At 38.2% G+C, this 15749-nt stretch overlaps 1 protein-coding gene across 6 annotated transcripts in view; it reads left to right on the top strand.

Annotated features, from left to right (window-relative positions):
- ARHGAP6 (Rho GTPase activating protein 6) overlaps positions 1-15749 on the top strand; it is a 326136-nt gene that overhangs the window by 288419 nt on the left and 21968 nt on the right. For all 6 annotated transcript variants that reach the window (XM_066982167.1, XM_048066883.2, XM_048066884.2 and 3 more), the window contains 5 exons: positions 3485-3741; positions 7687-7882; positions 10984-11039; positions 14287-14437; positions 15560-15708. In XM_066982167.1, coding sequence (XP_066838268.1) covers positions 3485-3741; positions 7687-7882; positions 10984-11039; positions 14287-14437; positions 15560-15708 — 809 coding nt within the window. The remainder of the gene's footprint in view (positions 1-3484; positions 3742-7686; positions 7883-10983; positions 11040-14286; positions 14438-15559; positions 15709-15749) is intronic.

The following is a 15749-nucleotide window of genomic DNA, read 5'->3' on the forward strand; positions in this document are numbered from 1 at the left end:
GCTAAGGAGACTATCCAAAGTTGCTGTATTTTATACTGTTCACAGTATTAGCATTAAAAATCTCATTGCAGTCTAAAATATAGACCTCACAGGTTCTTAATAGATTGTCATGGTTTTGGGGATGGAAGCCACAAGTTTCAACAGCAGAATCTTCAGATAAGTCTTTGAAGCTATACTTGGGCTGGATGGCACGAGGCCAAGTAAGCTAACTGCGTGGGTCAACATCCTGGGTATCATCTTTTGATTAGCAAAGAAAATGATTTCTGGTCACTGAAACTCTTATTTGGTCTGGATGGGAGTTTTTCTGTGAAATGCTCTTCTTTTAATTAGAAAATGCTGATTTACCACCACAGAAAGATTTAGGAATGTTGCGGTTTCAATCAAGATTTTGTAGAGAAACTTTCCTCAGCTGCAAGATGGACTTTCTGGTAAGAGAAATGAAGCACATCTCCAGAGTAGCAAACTGTCTCTTGTGCCAGTAAACACTCAAAACAAAATAGATCAAAAGTCAAGTCCTTATATGCTTCTGTTCAGCGTCAACATGTGAGTCTGCATTTCCAAGATGATTGCCTGGTCTGCCAGGTTGTTTCCATTTTTTACACAGTGTTGTCTCCAAAATTTCTTTTTCAGCAGCCCACTCCCCTAATTGAAAAAGTGATCGACTTTCATTGGGCTTTCAGAGAGTATCTAACTTAGTAGCTTTCTGACCATAGCGCTCACATAGTAATACAACAGACTAAAGTTTGAGCCTCTGCTCTAAAGAGCATTTCTTCATACAAATGAAACACCTTCAACAGTAAGGATCCCTACCCTACAGCAGCAAATAGGCAGTTGGTACTTTTACCTGGATCTTGAGGCTAGAACCTTAAACCTACACATCTTACTTCTGAGTCACTGCCCCTTCACGCTCCCTCAAGGGGTTGCATGGTTTTGTACCACTGCAATTCCTCTTTTTTCTAACAAATCTGAAACTTCAAAAGGGCTGGCATTCACTCTAATGCACATGTCGTTACCTGTCCAACAAGGAAATTATTGGAATTGAATACTTCTGAGGGGACTGCGGATGGGGAAGTATAAAACATACTCCCCTCCACCATATACCACACACACACAAAAAAGTTTTGCTGGGAACTTGGGGCTGTAGCTGGTCTGTGGTGGGTGCAGCCCATTCTCTTGATTTCAACAAATGAACAAAAACTTACTGATTTTGCCAATTCTGTAACGTAATTACCACTGCCAGCCAGCATCATTTCCATCTGTATTTAGTCTGAAAATCAGCCAGTTGGTTTTCATCCAGTTCCCCATCTCTGCCAGACATTGAGAAACCGGGAAAGTGGTTCATGTCCTCTGAGAAGGGCGCCTACAGCAAAGCTCTGTGTCCTTTCACTGCTCTACAGGCATGTTGAACAAGAGCAGTTAAAAACCTGGCATTCCACACCTGTGCATTTGTGAGGAGCAACACTTAACCTCAAAATAGCAGCCTTTACATAACAAAGTTGGGGAGTAGGGCTATCGTAATGAAATCCATTTAATGGAGCAGTGCTGAAATCTCATCCCCTGCTAATCTCATCCCAGTTGATCCCAGTGTTGTAGGATCAATGGCATCAGCATGATGTTGGGTATCACTGGGCTGTGTACTGCTGTCCCATCCCAATTTGAAGCATAAATGACTGTGAGACAAAAACAGGTAAATACGTCTTGTTTAGGATTTCATTTGGATCAGTGGCTTTTGTCAGGAAATGTTGTAGAAGGACAGATGAATAGGGATGCTGGAGGCATAATGAAGTACCTGGTTAGACTGTCAGAAAGGGAGTCATCTTGCAGATGTGTGTTTCAAGTGAATTTTCAAAGTAAGCACATGGTCTTCAATGTTCACTGAGAAAATAATTCAGAATACTATATATATATATATATAATCCTAATAATCTCATCATTTTATAGTCATACTCCACAGGGTGCAGGGGGGATGGGCTTAACTCTGGACTCCTGGAACTAGCCATCTCTGTGTTGCTTGATATTTATGTGATGATGTACTTTCTTGTCCTAAATTAAATGCAGACAGTTTTAGATGTCATGCTACTCACTGGCCACCTTTAGACTTGCTTGGTATGTGAGGATGTACTTCCTGATTTAGTTTTGTCTGGCCACCGAAGTTAGTTCATGTCTTAACATTTCATACTTCTAAAGAGCAGTAATGTTTCTCAGCAAATCAGAACAGGCCCGTTTTTCTTTCATATGACGAGATAGTAATACCCTCACTCAAGTTTCAAAAAAATATACTTTTCTTTCCAATGCCTTACTTTAATTTAATAATAAATTAAACACAGACAAAATTTTAAAGTGTCATCAAAGACACAGTCACACTGAATTCCAGGAGGAACTTTGGCCTTTAATCATTCAGAAGGTTGTAAGAGAAGGATCTTTTGTTTGCTTTTTTTGTTACTATTTAATATCTAAAAAAAAAAAAAAATCTTTTAATTTCTAGTGCTGTGTTTATTCCTGATACTGGCAGCTCTGACTTTGGAATCTAGTAGAAGTTGCACCCATTTTCACCAGGATGAATAGGCTCAGCAGCAATTCTTTTTCATTCCATTTGAACACAAACCAGTTCTGATTTGCAGTCTGACCCAGTAGTTTTGATTCTGCTAATCTTTGGTAGGTGTAAATCTGAAACTTAATGGTGAGAATTTCAGTGTTAGTTGTTGGCTGATTCACTGTGAAGCACTTTTCTGTTCTTTAAAACATTTGACCACTCTTAACTTTAAGACCTAAGTATACGCTGATTTTGTACGTTGCAGTTATATTGATGTATGTATATACTCTACAGTTACATTGATGCGAAGTGGGTGTATACTACTGCCAAAAGAGTATAGTTCTTGTATATAATTAAAACCTTATCCTTGAAGGCTTAGTCTGAGTAGTGGATGCACTTACAAATGCCCTGTACAGGTAGGTGCACACCCTCCTGACCTGTGATGAGACCCACGCACATGCCCATACCCCTTGACTCCAGTGCCCTGCAGCATTTGTGAGAAACAAATCTGGTGAAAGGGTCTGAAACATGAGAGCTGCGGCATGTTCAAGCCAGGCTCCCCAGTCTCAAGATTTGGTTTCCAGAGCTTGCACTGGCCATCTGCACTATCTAGATGTGGCCAAAGGTGCCTAACTTCCAGTTGCTTTCAGTGGAAGTTAAGATCCGAATTAGTTCTGTTCCCAATTGATTTTCCAAGATTCTGTGTGGTATATCGTTCACGATCCAACTGGAAACAGGAGTCAGATACCATGAACTACAATTACCTGGCATTTGTCCACTATTATTTTATTGTTTGAATGTTGTTATTGTTGTGCAGTCCTGTACCTCCTTGGAATTATTATATATTTAAAGAGACTTCAGATTGTTTTTCTTTTCAACAGCTTAATACTGACTTTTTTCTGTACTAAATAAATATCAGATGTTCAGTAAATATTAACTTTCTTGTTGCAGAATTTATTCCCCAGGCTTTTGGAATGCCTTTGTCCCAAGTGATTGCTAATGACCGGGCCTACAAACTCAAGCAAGACTCTCAGAGAGAAGAGCAAAAAGATGTTTCAGATTTTGTGGCCTTTCTCTTACCGTTTGGAACAAAAAGGCAGAACAAAGAACTTTCCAGCAGTAACTCATCTCTCAGCTCCACCTCAGAAACACCAAATGAATCCACTTCTCCTAACACGCCAGAGCCAGCACCACGAGCAAGGAGGCGTGTAAGTACACCCATAACATCATTGTATGTGCCTGTTGCTCTGTGAAGGGTATAGCCGATGCAGAAAAAAACCTTTTATTTGTGGATTGTGGAATATTTTTTGCATCATGTTTGTACCATGATCTTTTAAGTGGAGGCCAGCCTGGTGAATACCAGAAAACCCTCACTGTAGTGGAGATCTTTTTCTGGTGCTGATGGGAAAAGGTCATACGAACTGTGCGAGTATGTTGCAGATCTCAAAGTGACAGAAATTATTTAGAACTCCTCCCGCTCACTCCCGATATCTACCTCCTTATGTTTAGGTCTTTTAGATTTAATAAATTCCATCCATCTTCCACCTAATTTTTTCATCTGGAGAAGACTAAACCTGTGTGATTGATATTTGTATATATGCTTCTGTTAATTTAGCTCCATAAACTCAGAAATAAATTAACTATTAATCTCTATCGTAATGTTAATAGAAGTCCTTATGCCTAATTCAGATCCTGTCCTCAGTGGTAAATAAGTTATCGGAGTAGATTTGTACCAGGCCCTTAAAATAAATTTCTGCATACGTGCTAAGAAAATGCCTTTGGCAGCAGAACACAGTGCGGTGTTTTGGATTGAATGTTAATCCTGCATGCAAGAAAGGTGTCTGGTAGACCATTTGTTTGCAGGGTTCTGTTCCTTGTAAGTAAATTTTATGCTCTGAACTCATAGGGATTTCCAGTTTTCCAATGCTGTAGCTAGTAGCACTATTATAAATCTTTTGGTTTGTTTTCTTTTTTTTTTCTTTTTTTTTTTTTTTTAGTGGAGTTGTCCATGGGATAGAGGCTTTAAAATTATTGCTTTTTAATTTCATATTGTAGTGGAGATAAAAGTGCACAGTAAAATACTTTAGATAAAAATCCCTGTTAAGTAATCTGTGAAGGAATTCGGGATACATGAACAGACACTGGAAAATAAAATATTTTCCTAAGATCTTAGCCTTCTTCTCCCAAGGAGAAAACCTGCTTCGGAGAAATGTGATATAGGGGTCTGCAAGATGCATTGTTAAGAGGGGTAGATCTGGAGTAAATTGCAGATTAAGAGAAGGTTCAAGAGCCCTACGGCCTGCCTTTTTTCCCTCTAGCTGTCAGCTGAAGCTTATGCTTGAAGTGTCAACAGTCTGTCTGCAAAGAGCTTAGGGCATGATATTTGAAGATGTTTGCATTATTATAAACATGTAGTACACATCCATTGGCTTCTCCAGACCATATGAACAGGCAGTTGTTCTCACACACAAGTGCAAAGTACACTTGAATACGTGTGTGAAGGGAAATCTGCCAACTTCTTTCAGAATTTGGCATAAGCACTGACAAAAAGTAGAAATTCACTGTATACACCCATTGGCATTAGAACCTGTTTTCATCTGAAACATGATTCCTGTGTCTAGATATGGTCATTTGTTGTTCTTTTCAAAAAAGTGGGATACAATCTCTTACTTGTATTTGACCAGCCAGCAAGCATTAGGAACCTGGATCCTTTGTTACATAAAAGGAATAGAGGTCCATCAGGACCAAGTTCCTAGAAGCCTATGGAGCTTTGGCATGTATTTTGGTTTAATGCCAAGTTTGCAGCTTTCAAGGTGTTGAGCTTGACCCATTGGTCCGTAGTCATGAGGCTGCAGTAGCACATGGTTCACTTACAGAGAAGAGTATACTAAGGTGGGTAGTAGGATGTGGAGGGAGCTGCCATTTTCTCTCTTGAATGTGCTCAGTTACACTGTTTTTAACTTTATCAAGACAAATGTTTATTTAAAAAAAAAAAAAGTTGATTCATGCAATTGATGCAAACAGTTTCTCACACAAATGCTGCACAGAGTGCAGGCCTGCCCGTAAAACCCATGCTAGTGTTTTTAACTTAAATCGGAGAGGTGGTTTGTAAATGTGCCATTCAACTCCTTGTAATTCACTTGCCCAGTTTATTCAGATTCTGAGCTCGGCGTGGCGGAGCAGGCCTGCACTTGGTATGGCCAGGTAGTGTTGTACTTTGGCTACCGAACTCAAGGTCATTCTTCCTAAAGCCAGCTCAGTGTCGCAGTTAATCCACATTTTGATAAAGTGCCCAAGGCTAATGGAGAACTGACTGTATTTGCATCTATTTTAGGGATCTGAAATCCGACTTAAGTGACTCTGTGATAATAATGATTCATGAGGTGAGGATGTTTTGCAGACAGGGAAGGACCAGCAAGTGCAAGGTATAAAGGTGGGCACCTGTCTTACAGGATCTGTCTGGGAAGTGCAGCGGTGAGGATTGTGTTAGGATTTGCAGTGCCAGTCAACTGATTTTGATGTCTGAAACCCCAAATCTTTAAAAAGCAAATAGGAAAATAGTTCAGCTTGGAATTCTATAAGAACGGATCACAGCCAGAGAATGTCTGTGGTTTTTGTTTGTTTGTTTTGTTTCTTTTGTTGTTTGTTTCTTTCTTTCTTTTTGACAGGAAATGGTAAGGGGAATCAAGCAAATGTTTTTTCTGAGAAACACCAGAAATCAGGATTGAAGTTGCATTCCAAAGTGTCTAGTAATTGCTTAGGGATGTGGGTCACAAAAAAATATCTAAAAACTTCACTGTGTTTTTTCCTAAGTCTTCCATGAGTTATGAGAAACAGGACTAACCCTGATAAGTTAGATGCTTTCCTTTAGATGTTATGAACTGAAATGTTTTAAATTCATTTGAAATCTCAGTGGATTTCATTTGAGTTGCCTACAAGATGGAAATTTTTATAAAGCTCAGTTTTCTACATTGATGGAAGACAATAGCTCTAGAGCTTGGTTATTCCCTAGCAGTTGAACAGTTCCCATTTAACAGACATAGAGATCTTGCCTACAGTCTATGAAATGCCTGTCAGCAGCAGAAGAGCTTGCTTTGAAGAAATTAGAGTTCTCAGCAAAGTTTTGAGTGGAAATTCTATACTTTTTCATTCTTTGTTAAAATAGCATGCTGGTTACCTGTGCAGCATTTTAGGTTATGGTGAAGTGTATCTGTTTTTTCAGAAGGAAAGGAAATAATATAAAATATATATTTTTATTGAGAAATAAAAAATAAGTCTTTTCTTTTTAATTATTTTTATTATTATTTATAAGCCTAGATGTCCCCTAAAATACTTTTGCCTTGTAAGTTTAATAACAATTGATCAACTATGAGAGAAACAGTTGTTTTGAAATAACAGCAATGTTGTGGTTTGAAACAAAAATCTTCATTTTCAAGTGTGAACATTGAAAAATGCCATAAACCTCATGTTGCTTGTGCTACTTTGTCCTTTACCGACTGCTTGAACCTTTGTGCTTTCTTGTAATCTAAACATAATGTTCAAAGCTTTCATTGGAATATTAATGATTTTAAGATGCATGAAGTAGAATTATTGAAAAAATATCATCTCTGTACCTCCTCTGGTGTGTCTTTGTCTGTGATAATGCATTTTTATTTCAATCTCTGCAGCAAATCAACTGGTAGCGAACTACTAAATAATTAGCCAACTATATGTGGTGTTTGCATAATTTTCACTGATACAATTGCCCAAAATTTGGAAGAAGTAGGGAATCAGATTTAAAAATGTGTATATACCTTCATGCACATAAACACTGTATGGCTGAGTTGCATGTGCAAACCCTGACTCATCCTTGTCCTGGAGTATAGCCAGTCTTCTACAATAATGAAAATGTGTGCCAAATGAATGTAAAGCATTTATTTTTTTTAGTGTCTAATTTGTATTTCTTGTGGTTTGGTAATAATAGCATTGTTACTGTCCTGATTTTTCCATCCATTACACTGGTATTAGAACTTGACTATTTTATGAAAGCAAAGTGTATATTTATATTAGTTCGTTTAAGATAGGGAGGCAATTTTTTTTCTTTGTCAGATGAGGTACTGTGGCCTTTAGGTTTCTCCAGCCATACTAATTGTCCATGCATGTGTATTTTACAGGGTGCAATGTCTGTGGACTCTATTACTGATCTTGATGACAATCAGTCACGGTTGTTAGAAGCTCTCCAGCTCTCCCTGCCAGCAGAAGCCCAGAGCAAGAAAGAAAAAGCAAGAGATAAGAAACTAAGCCTGAACCCAATTTACAGGCAGGTTCCCCGGCTTGTAGATAGTTGCTGCCAGCACTTGGAAAAACATGGTAAGAATATCTCATTTTCCCATGAGTGGCAGATGTATTTTTACTATAGTATAAATAAACGTGTATTTTGAGAAACAAGTGTATACTTAAAATTGCAAGGACATCTTTGAAAGTCAGACGCTTTCCCTCCTATTTTGCCTCTTGCTAAAGATCCTGTCTCATAAGTAATTACTTAGAAGATGATTTCCTCCCAAACTGAAGACCTATGTTACAAGTTTGCAAACTGGCTTGTTCAGCATGAGGGAAAAGACTTTCTTGGAAGTCATTCATCCAGTACTGGAGTGCTCAGCTCTGCAAGAATGAATCTTTACACCCCACAGATTTACCCATACGGTGAGAATGAAAGCCTAAAATGTGCAAGCCAGTCATTCTTACCAGCCAGTGGATCTTAAGATACAAAAGCCAAATGAACAGTTTATGCTACAGTGCAAGACTTAGCTAGAAACAACATTTGAAAGTAGAGGCTTAGAGAAACAAAAAAATCCCACACTAAATTATATTAAGCTCCAAGAAGCGTTTTCCTGTTCACTACAAGGCTTTCAGGCTGCCTACTCTGTCCCTGGCTTGAGTCCTACTGACCAGCCGCTGGCTTAGTCCTGCTCTCTCTGAAGGGAATTATAAAATTGTGCCAATATTCTTCTTATGTCTTCATGATCATTCAGACGCAAATCTCCCACCAGCTTTCTGTAATGCAGAAACAATAGTTAATCAAGGTATCTGTTCAACATCTCTCCCAATGTGTCTTTGTCTTGTAAAGATTTTTCATGAGAATTGAAATAACTTGGCCACAGCAAGACAGACTTATCACATGACCAGATGATAAACAAACCATTAAGTACTGGTGACTGCAACACCAAATGATGCATTTGATGCCTAATTTGACCAGAAAGAAGTCATTTACTGACTCTCAATGAAAGGCTTTTGCAGATGAGGGACTACAATTTAGACAACAATGCTAAGCTTTTACAGTACATAATTGAAAACCATGTTGCTTACAAATACATAAAGGAAAATGATGAAAGCAAGTCATTGTTAGCCTTTTACAGAGACTAGATATCATGGCTGACAAATACAGGGATCATTAAGTTTAAGATGAATGACTTCCATGCCTTTAAGTAAGGTTAGCTGAGTTTAGAGAACATTAAAATCTCTGAGTCAGCAAAAAGAGACACCCAGCTGAGGTTCCTTTGGATACTGTGATTTTATGTCACTTAAACATTAGTGATGAAGTGCTTAATCCTCTTAACCTGTAACCTCCTCTTAACTGTAATAACAAAGATACTTTCCGATGCAACACTTTTTTACTAAAATGCTTGCTTGATATTAAAAGTTCCTTTTAAATAAAACTTAGGATGTTTCTTTGTGCATTTTCTAAGAGTATATTATATTACCCGACAACACAATAATCCGAGATAATTTGGAGCAAATATTGATGTTCTTCAATTTTCAGTTTAATCCACAGAAGTATTATACAACTGTCATCAGGACTGGTTGACTTTGAGAAAAGAAAAGATCGCAGAAGACAGAGTGTTTTCTCATTGGCTTTAGGGAAAATAGAGGACTTCCTGTTCTAGCAACAATACTGTAGCAACATCATTCTGAACTAAGTGATGGGACAAGTTTCTGATGCTTATGATGAAAATATTTTACTGTATGCCAGTAATGAATGAAACTGTATGACAGAAAATATTTTACTGTCTGTTAGGCCAGTTTTTCAGCACCAAGCCACAAAGGGACTGGACTTTTCATGTATGTTTTATATGATTATTTTAAACAAAATTATATGATTTAAAAAAATAAAGAAAAGATTAGTTTTTTTAGCCATAAAAGCCCTTGGCCTAGTTCTCCTTCCCTGTTGTCCCTGGGATCAGGTCCCAAAGTTGTAAAGGTTTGACTTCCTTCAGACCCTTAGAGTAAAACAAATACTGCATGTTTGTGCAGGAAAAAGCTTCCAGTTTTTGCTCAGTGTGAGTATCTCCATCTCAGATGATTCCGGGCCAATGTTCCTGGGTTTACTAAATTAGTTCTGTGTTGTTCTATCAATTCAATTTTCTGTTAACTGAAGACAGAAGAATATTTGAAGAGGGATGCCACGTTGAGACTAAAAGCTAAAAGGCAGAATCCAACCTGATTTTTTTTTCTGATGAGAATCTACAACGCCATGTACTGTGGAGCTACACATCTCCAGCAAGTAGTGTAGCCTCATGGCTGTTATAGGGGGGACAGCATTTGTTTTACAAGGCTATTTTACATTTCCTGTATGTCAGTAGAGAAGAAGAATGTTTCTGAGTAGCCTTTGTTAGACCATAAATTTTTCAAAGCTTAGACAATCTCATCCTTTTTGAAAATGATGTCTAGCTCTATGAAATGATGCTATATACACAGCTGTTCGAGCCTCTAAGATTTCCACTTACACTCTCATTGCTAAAGACCATTGCACCTCTCATTGCACCTCTCATTGCACCTCTAAGATGACTTTTACTCTCAAATATTTCAGTTGCTGTTACTTGACAATATATGTCCATTCATCAACCACATATTATTTGTTTGATATTCCAGTAGTATCTACAAGGATAGAAAAAGGTTTGAACTGATTTCTCCTGGAATAGCAGGCAACACCCTATTTACATCTCTTTGAAGGAAAGCTTCATATTGGTAGGCACTATACAGCCAGCTGGTAAAGCCAAACACCAACTGCTTCCCATATCCAAAGACACAGCTGAGTGTTCAAGTATTTAGATATCTTATTGCCCTTTTCCTTCGATGTCAGTCCTGGAAGGGCCACCTCAAAACGCTGAGCCACGTCTCACTGTCAGCATTACCTCTGTCCCTCACACAATGGTAGTGGCACCAAGAAAATGGCATCAAGAGAAATGTCACAGAGATGCCGTTTGCAGGCTAGGTAAACTACACTGAATGGCTACTTGTTCCAAGGGTTTTGTCTCAGTGTGGTAAGTGTAACCTTGTAAAGAAATAATTTTTTTTTTGTCTTTTTTTCTTACTCTCTTAAGTACACACATAGCGCAGATTGCTTTGATTCAATGCAATTTTCAGCAGAAAATTATATAATAAAACAGTTTTCTGATGTGCTCTACTTGCAGGTCTCCAGACAGTAGGAATATTCAGAGTTGGAAGTTCAAAAAAGAGAGTAAGACAGGTGAGTGGATATGGATATGCTGTTCCCTCATCAGGTATGATACAAATAACCTTACTGCTTTCTATTAGGTGATTTCTGCCCAGTTCTTCACCTGGTGAACTTCAGAGTTTCTGTGTTAGTGACTTTATTATGCTTCTTTATAGCTCATAACAGGCCATTTTTAGTCTTCTTTAACACTTGGTGAAATCCTTCTCAGGATCTCAACAGAAGTAGCAAAAGGTTGGATATCCAAATAGCCTACCGTGATGAAATTTTCCAAAGGTTTCACTGTCGGGAAAAAGAAATCTTGGCTGCTTGTTCATCTCAGAAACAGCAGCAGCTCCCAAAGTAAACCCAAACTGTAAATCTTTTTCAGAAAACTTACAGTATGAGGAAATATGAAAGTACAGAACAATCTCTTTGACCCTCAGATTGCTGTTCCCAAACATCACCTTTCTTTTACCCGTTCCACTTTAAGGTCAGAGCAGACCCATCCAATTCCTAGTCTCAGCCAAATGTTGAAAAAGCAAAGATGGTGTACAGTTAGGTTCCACAGACAAAGTCAGAAGTGGGTGTTTCCTCAGCCTAGCTCTTGCGTTGTTATTCCCAGAAGCTGGGAATACATGTTGAATTAGAACTGTAGACAATAGTGCTTAATGGTTGTATGATGCTTAGGGAGAACACAAAAAGTTATGGTAAAATACCCCTGCTAGGAACTTTAAGACCAAAAAGACAAAATAGAAAAGAGCAAAAGAAAGCTTGGCTGCATCTGATCCCATGAATAACGATTCTGTGATGCAAAAATATACGACATAATGATTGGCTTTCTTTGGAGAGTTATGATGAATAGATAATCTGTCTTGATTCTGGCTGGCAGAACAGTATAACTTGCTGATAAGTAGTTTACTCTCTACCAGTTAATACTGCTGTGTGGACGTTATACCACAAAGCTGAAAGCACTCATGGTCTGCAGGCACAGTTGTTAGATCAACACTGAACTAGAAAAAGTATTGAAAAGTAAGTTGCCTCTAATTTGCATTACAAGTTTTGATGTCAAAACATTTATTATTCAGGCATGAGTACAATTGCATCACACCTCTGGGAGAAAGCAGGGAGCTTATATCATTTGCTTGTAACCTAAGCCTTACTTCAAACATAACTAACTTTCAGCAGTTTTTCTTTTACTCCGTTTTCAAAAGCTAAGGAAACCAAGAGATTTGGGTATTTATGTATTCTATTACAGGGACTAATTTATTGAATTAGATGAACTAATTTATTTTATTAAACAACATGGGTGCATCAGCTTGGCCCTTGCAGCTACAATAATAAATGCTGTCAACACGAACACATGGGAAAGTCTGGATTCAATTAAAATTCCATTCATTTTCTGAACCATGGAAAGCCAAACCCAATACTCAGATTTTGGTGTGCTTTCGCAGCTGTTCATTAGTTTTTCTTGTACAGAAAGCAGGCATACTTTTGTTTCCCTTCCTCCCCCAGTTAGAAAATGTCGTATTTCAACTGTAGTCTGTTGCCATAAATATGTAAATAAATGAGTGCATGTGCCAGCAGGTTTTTTTATTGGTGAGCAGGAAGGGAAAATCTAGAACAAATGTCTCTATTACAAACCACCTTAGAGCTTTTTCACATTCAGTGGGGTGCAGGACCGAGGCTCCTGAGCTGTTGCTGAATCAAAGTCTGGTACATCCGGGTGCCAGGTACTAGCTTGTGCCCAGGAACAATACAGTTGCATGAGCAGAGCATGACTGCTGAGCTTAGGGAAGGCAGGCCTCTACACTAGTCTGGGTGCCTGGAGGACAGCTCTGCTGGTGAAGCTGCCAGACCCCAAGGCTGAAGAGCAGTATGGCTGGAGCTGTGCTCTCCCGTCCCTCTCCCAGCGGGGATGTCCCCAGTTCTCATGTCTCAGTGTCAAGTGGATACAGTAGTTCACTGGATGTACTTTCCAAAAGTGTGCAAATATTCACTGTGAAGGAAGTCTGAGAGACCTAAGGTTGATGTGAAAAAGTACTGCTTTTTAACCATTGTGATACCTGGGCCTGAAATGTGGCAAGTTCCACCAATGATTATTTGATATTGTGCTAATTAGGACAACCCATTTAGGCCTCTAAAGATAATGGACCAGAAGTGCTCTATATTCAAGTCTATACTAGCAATTTGTGATTCAGACAGCTATTTGGGAAGTCCAAATTCTTGATGCAGTGCTAATCTGTTTCCTCAGTTGCCTTGGGGCAGTATCTGTGGGGACAATCTTCTGGATAGAAGTAGTTTGTGGTGCTCCACAGTGATGTTCCATGTTTGCCATCAGTCTGAAGAGCAGACATGATCTGAGAATTAAATCCCCAAGTCAGTACTGGAAAACATTTGGCTACAAAACAGTGGGGAAAAGCATAATGATGAATAAAGAAAAAATTCTGGTCTTCATACCATAATTATTCATTATTAATAAAGACTAATTTAGTAACAATAATAACCTTAATAAATTAGAAAGCAGGCTGTGTTTTTTATAGAATGCCTTTCACGCTCATTATGATGGCACGAATTATGTAGAAAATACGGGGATTTTCTACCTTCTCTACCTACTCTACATACACACACAACACAGATTTGCCTGTAATCAAGATTTGCCTCAGATTATCACACACATAGTTTGCTTGTGATTTACCTTCTTTCTTCCTTTTTGAAGTGCATTTAATAATCCTGGTAAGGCAAGCTGATATCTCAAATTTCCTTGTGTTTAGTAAGATTAATAATTATTCCCTGAAAGGATATATTATGAAACCTCATAGTATTAGCAAAGATATAAAGTATTCCCAGGAAATAGTTTTAAAACATCTTGACTATTTTCAAAAAGAACAAAAGAGTAAAGGATGGAGCTCTCGACCTGAAGAAAGAATTCTGCTCTGGGTGGTGGGAAGTCTCTTCAGAAAGTCAGGCTTCTATATTTTCGAAAGGCATATTGGATGCGGGAGAGGGATTTCTTCTGCCTCTGGGAAGTTTGATACCTTTGACTTATACAAAATTTTGTCTGGGGACTGTAGCTGGAAAAAAATAGCAATACCTCATAATGGTATTAGCTTGGTGTTTGTTATCTCCCTAATAATGATCACTTAGAAGTGAATTATATATTCAACCTTACCAAAAACCAGTTCTGCAATCTGGAAAGTGAAAATGGTCACATCTTAAAAGATCTTCTATGCTGGAATATGCTAGTTAAGTGACTAAGATTTTGTGTCATGATTTTTTTCAGTTACGTGAAGAGTTTGACCGGGGCATAGATGTCGTGCTGGACGAAGAGCACAGCATTCATGATGTTGCTGCTTTATTAAAGGAATTTCTGCGTGATATGCCTGACCCGCTTCTCACTAGAGAACTTTATACACCTTTCATCAACACACTCTGTGAGCTCTGCAGCATCTTGATTTACTGATTTTTGATAAGCTTGTTTGAATTCTGTAATCTCTACTAACTATATTCTGTTTTCTGTGCATTTCATACTCTAGCCTTGATTTGCTCCAAATATCTATCTATCTATATATTTATATATATAATTTGCTGATGACTTTCCTTCGTTTTCATACTGTATTAGTCCAGAGAACTAGAACAGAGATTTCACTTATATCTATTAATACCTATTTTTACATTGGTATTATGATAGAAGTCATGTTCCTGGTATCTCAGCACTGTTAATGCTCTTAGTTTTTGTAGCTATTCACTAATCAAAATTATGGTCTGGCTTCAAAAGCCTAGCTTGAAAAGTTCAAGTTTCTTGGTAGTTAATGGCTCTCAGAGCCATTGTATTAAATAGTACCAAATGTGTTGGCTTATGCTAAAAGCCGGGTCCGGTCTCTCAAAGAGTTGGGAAAATGTAGAGTTAGACCATTCAGGCTTGAACTGCTGCTTGCTATGTTCTTCAGCTTCTTTCTAGCCTTTGTGTCTGAGATCCTGACTTTATCTCACCTTTGTCTCTGGCTACCATTGCATTTTAGGTGGTTGAAGTGTAGAATGCCCTTGACATTTCTAGCTGCTTTTCCAGTTTCCCAGACTCTGTGTAAGATATGAAATTGTAAAAACAAAAAACAAACTAACGAAACAAAACAAACAAACAAACAAAAATATTTATAATGGCCAAAGCATAAACTTTATTGGAATGCTTCCAAAGGGTGTCCTGTAAACCCATAACTATACCAAAATGAATGTAAAAAGTAGAAAATTACACAGAATTTTTGTGTTCAGTGATGGTGATGGAGTACGCAGCATGGATTTTGCTCTCATGGGCTGAGAGAAGAGCCTGTGAGCCTATAAGCAAAATGTTGACCAACCAAAGCAAAAATCCCATAAGAATATTGTTATGCTTTTGGTATTTCCTTGAAGTGTTTTCTCTTTTTCTTCTGATGTTATGAGAAAAATTATCATTAAACAAAGCTATTCTTATGCCTTCCTTTGGGCTAGGAACAGTATATTTGTTCTGATTTTAGGTTAGTTGGAGTACTTTTCTTAGAATGTATTTTTTCCCCTCTTAGTATTAGAGCCAGATGAACAGCTAAGCACCTTACAGCTTCTCATTTATCTCCTACCTCCCTGTAACTGCGATACCCTACACCGACTGCTGCAGTTCCTCTCCACAGTGGCTGGCCACGCAGAAGACACCACAGACAAAGACGGCCAAGAGGTAAGTTCCAAACACTCGTGTCCTTTGACTTTGCTTAATTA

The sequence above is a fragment of the Anser cygnoides genome, chromosome 1 (assembly GCF_040182565.1).
Source record: "Anser cygnoides isolate HZ-2024a breed goose chromosome 1, Taihu_goose_T2T_genome, whole genome shotgun sequence".
NCBI lineage: Eukaryota > Metazoa > Chordata > Aves > Anseriformes > Anatidae > Anser > Anser cygnoides.